This window comes from Polyodon spathula, chromosome 27 (assembly GCF_017654505.1).
Source record: "Polyodon spathula isolate WHYD16114869_AA chromosome 27, ASM1765450v1, whole genome shotgun sequence".
NCBI lineage: Eukaryota > Metazoa > Chordata > Actinopteri > Acipenseriformes > Polyodontidae > Polyodon > Polyodon spathula.
In genome coordinates this window covers 9,282,628-9,291,622 of record NC_054560.1, presented here as the reverse complement: position 1 = coordinate 9,291,622, position 8,995 = coordinate 9,282,628, and the positions used below count along the sequence as shown (strand labels likewise).

Sequence of the window (8,995 nt, the reverse complement as noted above, 5' to 3'; positions counted from 1 at the left end):
CTTCCTGAAAACAGTCAAGGCGATTCACCTGCCACATTGTGTTTTGGCAGGCATTGCTGGGTGTTAATCAAATAAGTGAGATCACAGTTCTGTGGAAATCTGCGTGCTCTGCCAACGATTACAACATTGATAAATACAATTTTTTAATGTATAAATGATTATCGCTGCATTGTGTGTCTGTAATAGTGGGAAAACAGATGACTCACATGATGTACAGAATTATTAATGACTGCATGATAATCAATGCATGTGAATATGAATGGATCAATCTTGAATGGGCCTGATGTGGTTTTTGGTTTCCCAAGGTCATTTTGTTTTTTACAAGCTTTTACACTCATCGCTGGAGTAAATGACTCCTCATGCCAGCCAATGGTTGCACTGTCCCCCAGCTCTGGGTAATCCCGGACAGTGGCAGTGGTATCTGCTTCCCCAGACCTCCTGCCCAGGGCTAATCCTGTTGGCACTGCAGCAACAGGGTGTAGAATAATTGTTTTTCACAGAGCTACTGAATTATGTGCAACGGCAATCTGTACCTTTCATGCCGAGTTTGGTGCATTGCTCTGAGATTGGCGTGGGAAACACCCTCTTCCTGATTCAGTTTGGTTTTATATTATTACAGATTATTAAGGCTTCGAAAAGTTTGGCCTATCATTGGACCTAGTATGAATTGTAGGATCTGTTTCACAGCCCTTCTTTTGGTTACACTGAACACATTTAAAAGTGTGAAAGAGAGCTGGGACCAAAAAAACATTGTAACTTAATAGAGAGACTGGCCTAGATCATGTGACTGTACTTACGAGAAGTCATCTTATTTTCATTCTTGCATGAGATTGGTTTCCTCTAGAATTCCTGTAAAACATACTTCACCAAAGCCCCCTAGTGGTACACTGAGACACAAACACAGCAGTGTCTGTTCCCAGTGTGTGTTTTAAGTGGGTCAGCAACTAAATAGGTCAATACATTGTATTTACACTGAAAGTACAGATGATCTTACTGATAGGAATTGTGATGGGCTAAACTTGCTTGATCACTAGGCCATTGCGGTGTGTTTGTAGGCATGTGGGTGGCACTGGGACAGGTTAACCTTTGTCTGTCTGGATCCAGAGCCGCTGCCTGTGGGTGAGCAGCACAGATCACAGGCTCTGCTTTCCTGTCACTTCTCTTTTTTCAACCCACTTCCAGAACAGGGCTAACGGCCTCAGCACAGCTGCATGTGTCTGTGCAACCCGAGCCCTTCTTCCACAGCCCTGCTGTGACAGCCTTGCATGCTAGCTGCAGGCAGCTCTGCTGTACAGTGTTGCATGCACTAAAGTCATTTAATATACACATCACATAGAAAGAGAGAACTATACACAGCCAGCCAACTACATCCAAGGATCCATCAATCATCACTAATACTTCATGAAGAACAAAAGTAATTGAACTGAAACTTTCCTACAGTGTTATAATGATTGGCTACAATGTTTCAGCTTCTGCCGCCTTCATGGTAGAAATGGTTGGGTCGACTGAAACGTTGTAGCAGAGCTGTGGAGTGTGAGTGTGATGGGCTGAAGACTGAGCCAGTTAAACTGAACTCGGGAATACCTTGCTTTTCTTTGTAATGACTCTTATTAAGCACAGTAACATGTATCGATAATCTAGCTGGCCTTATGTTTATTCATCTGAAAAAAAAAAAAAAACCCTGTGCAGAATTCCCAGCAACTGCTTCGCACTGAATGATTCAGAAAGCAGGGCTGCTCAAGCCAGCTCCAGACACTTTTTTACACAGAGAATTGTGAGGGTCTGGAATCAACTCCCCAGTAATGTTGTTGAAGCTGACAACCTGGGATCCTTCAAGAAGCTGCTTGATGAGATTTTGGGATCAATAAGCTACTAACAACCAAACGAGCAAGATGGGCCGAATGGCCTCCTCTCGTTTGTAAACTTTCTTATGTTCTTATGTTCATTATAAAGCAGTGGACTGAGCCTCTGCTTTTGAAAAGGTAATGATAATATAATGGGAGGGAACACCTCTTCCAGGGTTACAGAATCAGAGACGAACCATTAAAACCAACCAAGCCGCTCACCAAAAACAACACGAGAAATGACGTTTTAAAATTCATACAAAATTTATTTTCACAAGAAAACAATAAAAATGCATGATTCTGCACAGCAGAGAGATAGCAGCAGGGTCCCACCAGCCCTGGATAGTGTAAACATTCACTGGGTGTGTAAACTTTCAGTCTCGAGTGTTCAAGTCTCATTACAGAATACTGTACTCTGCTACAAAAATAACGGCATTCAGACTCGCAGACCCGGACGGCAGGACCCGGGTTCGAGAGCCTGTCCCGCGCCGCCGCAGGGCAGGGATGTAATGCTTGGTGTCCCGTCATCATATCTGAAACGGGAAGGAGCTCAAGAAGTCCTTGAGCACAGCGTTCACGGGGATACTGTCCACATTCTCCCTGCCAAAAGTCTGGATAATCCTTTTCCGGCAGAGCTCCTGCAAAGGCTGCAGCCTCTCTTTCCGCAGAGGCTTCCCCAGGCTCTTCTTGGGGCAGCTGGTGTAATATTCCAGCAGCTTGAACAGACAGTCGAAGGACTCCTTGCTGCCCACCAGGCTGAAGCGCGAGCTCTTGAAGCTGACCCTCACGCTGGTGGCTCCCGATTGCATCTTCATGCTCAGGGTGAAGAAGTAGTTCTTCTGGCTGCTGTCCCTGAGGAGGAAGGTGCCCAGGGGCTCTGCTTTGAGTTTGGCGTGCGCCTCCTCCACTGACAGGGGCCCCCAGTAGAAGCCGGATCTCTCCAGCAGAGCAGTGGTCTCAGTGATGGTTTTGAAGTCCTGGTCGCTCTGGAAGATGGGGAAGCGGTCCTGGTCTGGGAGGGCTTCTCTGTGCCGCCGGGGTGCCTCGTGGTTCTGGGGGTCCGGGAGGGCTTCTCTGTGCCGCCGGGGTGCCTCGTGGTTCTGGGGTTGGTCTCTGGCTCTGCTCTCAGCTACTGCATTATCTGCCACGTTACTGTGCGCTACCATCCTACAGCGTAGACCAGCCTGTGTGGTCTTCCATAGCGCCAGTCATCAGGGGAATGCAGGTCAGGGGAGCTGTCCTGAAACAGGAAAAACAGGAGGTGTTATTAATAACATGCCTTAGGAGAGAGATTAGAGTACAGCTTGGACACACACCGGCAAACTACCGATTCACTTAGTATTGCTCAGCTCCAAACCCTTAGTAAAGTCACCCTGGTGTTTCCCCCATGCTTTTCCCCACTGTACATACCCTGCACTTTGCCGTGTTTATTAATATACTTTACCATATATTGCCTGTGCTTTATTACACTTTGCTGGGCTTTTACTATGAGAAACATTTCTAAAGGCCCATGCTGCAGTTCGGGCTCACTTTGTGAGGAGCGCCGCGCTCCACTGGAAACACTACACTTCGCTGCAGAGCTCCAGTGCGCACTGGCTTTGCGGCGGGATTCCCTATCGGACCCCTTTGTTACTCCTCATCTACTTTCTCATCCCAGTCTAATTGCACCGCATTGACTTTCCTCTCAACAACCGCGCGTCTTAATGTGGTTCAATACAGCTCTTGCTGCTGTGTCTAACTGCTGGTAAAACATGACTTAGCCAAGCGTGAACTACAAGCAGGCAGCTGTGCCACGGAAACTCGTTTTAATGAAGGAGAAAAGTAATTGATAAACTGAAAAGTTACTCTTTTAATATTTAGCTCAACGTTTCAGTCGATCCAGCCATTTCGACCATGCTATCTGAAGGCGGCAAAGCTGAAGCGTTGTAGCTCTTTATTAAAACACTAGCGAGTTTTCAGTTGATTACTTTTGCAGTTCATGAAGTATTTTTAATGATTGTTGAGTACCCTGCTGGATCCAGATTCTCTTTGAATAGAGAGCGGTTTGCTCTTTTTGAATTGTCTGTACTTTATAGTATGGATTATGGATTTGCTAGTTTAAATAGAAGTGCTCATAATAGTTTACAAAAAAAAAGTGAAAAAAGGAAATCTTACCTTCTGCACTTATGAGGTGATATGCTTGAAGAGGCGCCTTTGGCAACGTGTTTAATACAGAACAAATCAGCGTGCAGATTCCACACTTGTTAATATTATTGTCCACAGCAGTATCCGCACAGTTCAGAAAGGGAACAGACCATCTTACTCGGGAGCGCACGGTAAGCGGGGTCCGCGGCTGCTACGAGCCCGACTGTCTGATAGTTATCTGTGATGTGGAGCAGTGGAGCAGACAACCTCTCCTTCTCGCTCATTGCAATCAATGATTTGCTATTGAAGTTTAAAGCCTTAAAATACAATCGAGAGCACTTCAGGTAAGCGCCGCCCCCCTCCGCCCCTCCCTCAGTACGCAACATGAATTCCAGGAAATCATATGCTTCTTGTACAGCGTGTTCTGATAAACTGCGCGTTTTTTTCACTTTCGATTTTAACCCGCTTCTTAGAAACTGCCTTGCCTGTGTGCGTGTGCGTGTGCGTGTGAAGGGCCAGGTGTATGTATGTTTGCGTGACATGCGTCTCGCGTTTAAGTTTCGCTTCTGCTGAATTGTATGGGATGGGGAAAACAAATTAATGAACTAGGAGTTAATATAATGGATTATTAATGTCCACGTTTTAAATTGAAAGGAGAAGCGAGCAATGAATACGATGTTTCTGTAGTGAAACACTAACCGGGTTTCAAAGCTCCAAGTCTTTCTAATGAAAGATTAAAATAATAATAATTATAATTCTGTTAAAATAATAATAATAATAATAATAATAATAATAATAATAATAATAATAATAATGTTTAACTCGCTAACTTATTTTATTTCATGGTTATTTTTATGTTTTTAATGCGTATATATATATATATATAATGACTATGTAAAATAATATTTTCGCGATGTACTGTATTAATACATGTCTGAATTGCTAATTAACAATCGTCGACACACAATAATCGTCTGAAAGCGCGTTCTGGTAGCATAAAAGCCGGTGAGTGATAATGCTGGGGATGGTTATTACTGTCCCAGTCCCGTTACAGTAAACGCGTTTCCCTGGGCAGGCACTGACGATAAGTCGGTCTATTTCTCTCCTAGTGTCTGGAACTACAGCAAGCATTAAGAATCTCAGATCTGTGCGGACTTTGCCTGGTAGAGAAACGGTCCCCTAGCTTCACTTAAATCTAGAATGGGTTTACACTCTGTGTCACACTAATTGAAGCAATCTGTTCAAGGACTTGAGTTCTAATTAAACAGCAAAAAAAAAAAAAAAAAAGAGAAATGTAATTGTAGCTCCAGGTTTTTTATGCAACAGGAAAGGAAAATACCTGCTGTTTAAAAAAAACCTTTTCTAGGAGAGGCACACACACAGAGAGAGAGAGAGAGATAGAGAGAGAGAGAGAGAGAGAGAAAGAGCAAGACAGAGAAAGAGAAAGAGGGAGACAGAGAGCGAGAGAGAGAGAAAGAGCGAGAGAGACAGAGAGAGAGGGAGACAGAGCGAGAGAGAAAGAGAGAGAGAGAGAGAGAGAGAGAGAGAGAGAGAGCGAGAGAGAGAGAGAGAGAGAGAGAGAGAGAGAGAGAGAGAGAGAGAGAGAGAGAGAGAGAGAGAGAGAGAGACAGAGAGAGACAGAGAAAGAGCGAGAGAGACAGACAGAGAGAGAGAGAGAGAAGAGAGAGAGGTTTTCTTTGAGGCCACAGGACAGCAGCCGTCGTGTGCCTTATAACATTTATTTGTTTCTGGAGGTTTCATTTACCATCAAAGTCGACAGCGTTTCCTCAAACAGGTTTCTCATCCTCCTTGAACGAGCAAAAAACTGCGGGTTTTTGTGTGTTTTGTTTTTTTCACTGAAGATTTCGGGGAAGCAGCACTTGCGAAACTGAAGATATGATCACAGATGAAAGGATGGTACTGATGAGTGGAGGACGAACACTGGGGATATGCACCCCCTACTCCAGTATATTTATCACTAGCTTAACGATTAGAGTCAGAGCTCAAGCATACAGTAAAACCAGACTGTTCACCCCCTGATCTCTCCCCTCTCTTCACAGAGGCACACTGATAAACACTGGACACCGTGAAACATTCAAACAGCCAATTTCAGAAAGAGGTTTGCTTTTTTAACACAGCAGTTTGTGCCAGACCTCCGGTGCTAAACCTGGCTCTTCGGTCTCTCTTTTTCAGCGCGTCTGTGTTCTAAAGTTCTGTAACGTGCTGTTTAATAAGCCAGCTTCTAAAATTTTAACACTGTGTGTTTTAAAACCTTGCGCGAGTAACTCTGCGGGTCTTATTCATACAAGGAACACTGTATATAAAATCACTTTCTGATGCTGATTGAAGCGTACAGAGTGAAGGAGGAGGCAGGCTGCTTCATGTCTGTCTCAGGAGCGTTTCTTTAGAAACTTGTGCAACAGCAAGTCACTGATCTGTTCTGAGGCAGTTCCACTTCCAGTGAAAGCAAGCATTATCACAGCATTACTCATAGTCTAAAGAATCTGTAGCAAAAACACAATTCTGAAAGCACTCTGCAGAATATTATCAGTGACATCACAAAAACACAATTCTGAAAGCACCCTGCAGAATATTATCAGAATATTATCTGACATCACAAAAACACAATTCTGAAAGCACCCTGCAGAATATTATCAGTGACATCACAAAAACACAATTCTGAAAGCACCCTGCAGAATATTATCAGAGACATCACAAAAACACAATTCTGAAAGCACCCTGCAGAATATTATCAGAGACATCACAAAAACACAATTCTGAATTCTGAATTGTTGCTCGGTCACCATGCATGTACAACTGCAGTTCTTTTGTTGCCTGCTGTAAAATGCAGTGCAAAGCCTGACTCCTGGGTTCTTGTCACTAGGACGTGATCATCGTGATGTTTGCAAACAGGCTTGCTCCTCTACAACTCAATGCACCCACACTAACCCAGCTAACCTGACCCCACGACCAATGGGCAAACCTGAGAAGAGTAGGATGAAAGAACTAGGATAAAAGTTACCACTTCAGAGACAGGCTTTCTTCTGCATTCTTCTTCAATTGTAAAATAATTAGAACACGCTATTGGAAAGCGCAGGTGTGGATTTTGTCTGCAGTATTTAAAAACTTAAGCAAGCTACTGATTTCCTTGCAGATAATGAATGCTCTGCGGAACCGAATCTGTACTAAAGGATCAGTCAGTGATCACAGTCCAGCAGCTCAGGTATCTCAATATCTTTCATTTTCTGCACTGAGTTTCATTTCTGGAAAACGGCAAGTTTTCTGGTGTCGCCAGGGGTGTACGGTCTATTCACCACAACTAGCCTTGACAGATTCAAATGCTATAGTTAGTCAGTGATAGCTTTTTATTGACAGATGTCGAACCATAACCCTAACCAGCTGGTTAAAAGTGTTGGGGGGGGGGGTTAGGGTTAGGGTTAGGGTTAGGGTTAGGGTTGGGGGGGGGGGGGGGGGGGGTAGTATAAAAGTTATCAGCCATTGTCTCACTGCAGTATATGTTTTGGGATATTGGGATAATCTACCCTTAATGTTCACCCACAATAGCGGCACACCTGCGTTTCTAACCAGTTACTTTCCAGACATGCCTGTTCCATCATTCTGAACCCCAGATTTGCAGGCCCTTCACCCGAGCTCTGCACTACTGCGAAACTTTCCTCTGATTTCCCTTTTATTTGCAGTTCAAATCACAGAGAACCATTCGTTAGGAATTTAAACAGGAAATGCTTTATCAGAGTGGGATCCACGAGGGTTCAGTGTCGCTGAATAATGGAGATAGGATCAGAATGAATCTATGTTCTATTGGATGAGGTGTGTATTGAGGCAATAGCTGGCATCTGTTAAAGTGACTATTTTAAAAGTGACAGAAACAGGCAGTGGCTTGCTATAGCCTTTGCCACCTTCCACAGTGGCAATTGTTATTGCATGTGTTCTAATTAATTAAAAAAAAAAAAAAAAAAAAATAACTATTATGGTATAATATAATAATAATAATCTGTATGAAAATACTTTTTGACAACACACTCTCTCTCTCTCTCTCTCTCTCTCTCTCTCTCTATATATATATATATATATATATATATATATATATATATATATATAATAATCTGAAAATATGTGTAATGCATTGATACAGGAACAGAACTAGCCACAGGTATACTGTAAAGACAGCAGGACTGGTCTAACAGGTTAACAGCACCCCTCCCCCAGCACACAGCCCCTCGACCAGCTCATAATGGAGGGCTAGGGTCTCCCCTTCTCCAGGAAGACTGTCTGTACCCCAGTATCACTAGCTAACATCAGCTCTCCGTATGCACACAATGGCTGAGCAGGCCTGTGCTTGGAGAGCTGTAAGTCAGCTTTTTGGTTTCTAATTAAAGCAGGATTGCTTTGCAGTATACAGCTTCCCACAGAGGTTTAAATACAGACCAACCACAGACAACAACACAATGCCTGCAGTACAAAACAGCACACTTACTTCAGGTGCATTTTCTCACACAGTAAAGTGACCGTACCTGTTTCTCCAACAGCATCAGCAGCTGCCTCCTATTCATGTTTGACAAAGCCCAACATTCAAAGGTGGAGTTTCTAGAGGTGGTGTTCTTGAAACTGAACACACACTAGGAAAGAAAATTAAAAAATTAAATACAAACCAAAAATCGAAAATTAAAACGACGCAGCTTTGAATCCACATCTGCGTCAAAACAAACCAAAGAAAAACGAGCGTCTGGCAGCACGTTAGGTCGTGGATTTGTCTATCTGTAAGAAGACACTGAGAAGAAATGTCAGGTTTCTGGTACGGAGAAGAGTTTAGAGGAAGATGAAAGTGAAAGTACCGTCAGCCCTTACCATCAGTCACCTGCAGGGCTTTTAGGAAGAGGAAAGCTGCCGGTATTTCTATCGCTCTTTCAGAGCTCGCTGGCCCGTCATGCAGCTGATCATTGTACAAGTTCATGCATGTAGCTTTACAGACTGCTACACACTGTATTTGTTTAAAAATACCAGGATGT

The 8,995-nt window shown here is 43.5% G+C and overlaps 1 protein-coding gene across 2 annotated transcripts; it reads right to left on the bottom strand.

Annotated features, from left to right (window-relative positions):
- Positions 1 to 2,087: 2,087 nt before the first annotated feature.
- Positions 2,088 to 8,700, bottom strand: LOC121301600 (suppressor of cytokine signaling 1-like). 2 transcript variants are annotated; one of them, XM_041231135.1, is made up of 2 exons: positions 8,501 to 8,700; positions 2,088 to 3,084 (listed from the first exon to the last, which is right to left on the bottom strand). In XM_041231135.1, exon 2 carries the CDS (start codon positions 3,008 to 3,010, stop codon positions 2,372 to 2,374), a length of 639 nt encoding a protein of 212 aa, XP_041087069.1. In that variant the 5' UTR covers positions 3,011 to 3,084; positions 8,501 to 8,700; the 3' UTR covers positions 2,088 to 2,371. The 2 variants fall into 2 exon arrangements, with proteins under 2 accessions (XP_041087069.1, XP_041087068.1); XM_041231134.1 differs by lacking the exon at positions 8,501 to 8,700 and adding an exon at positions 3,999 to 4,272.
- Positions 8,701 to 8,995: the final 295 nt, after the last annotated feature.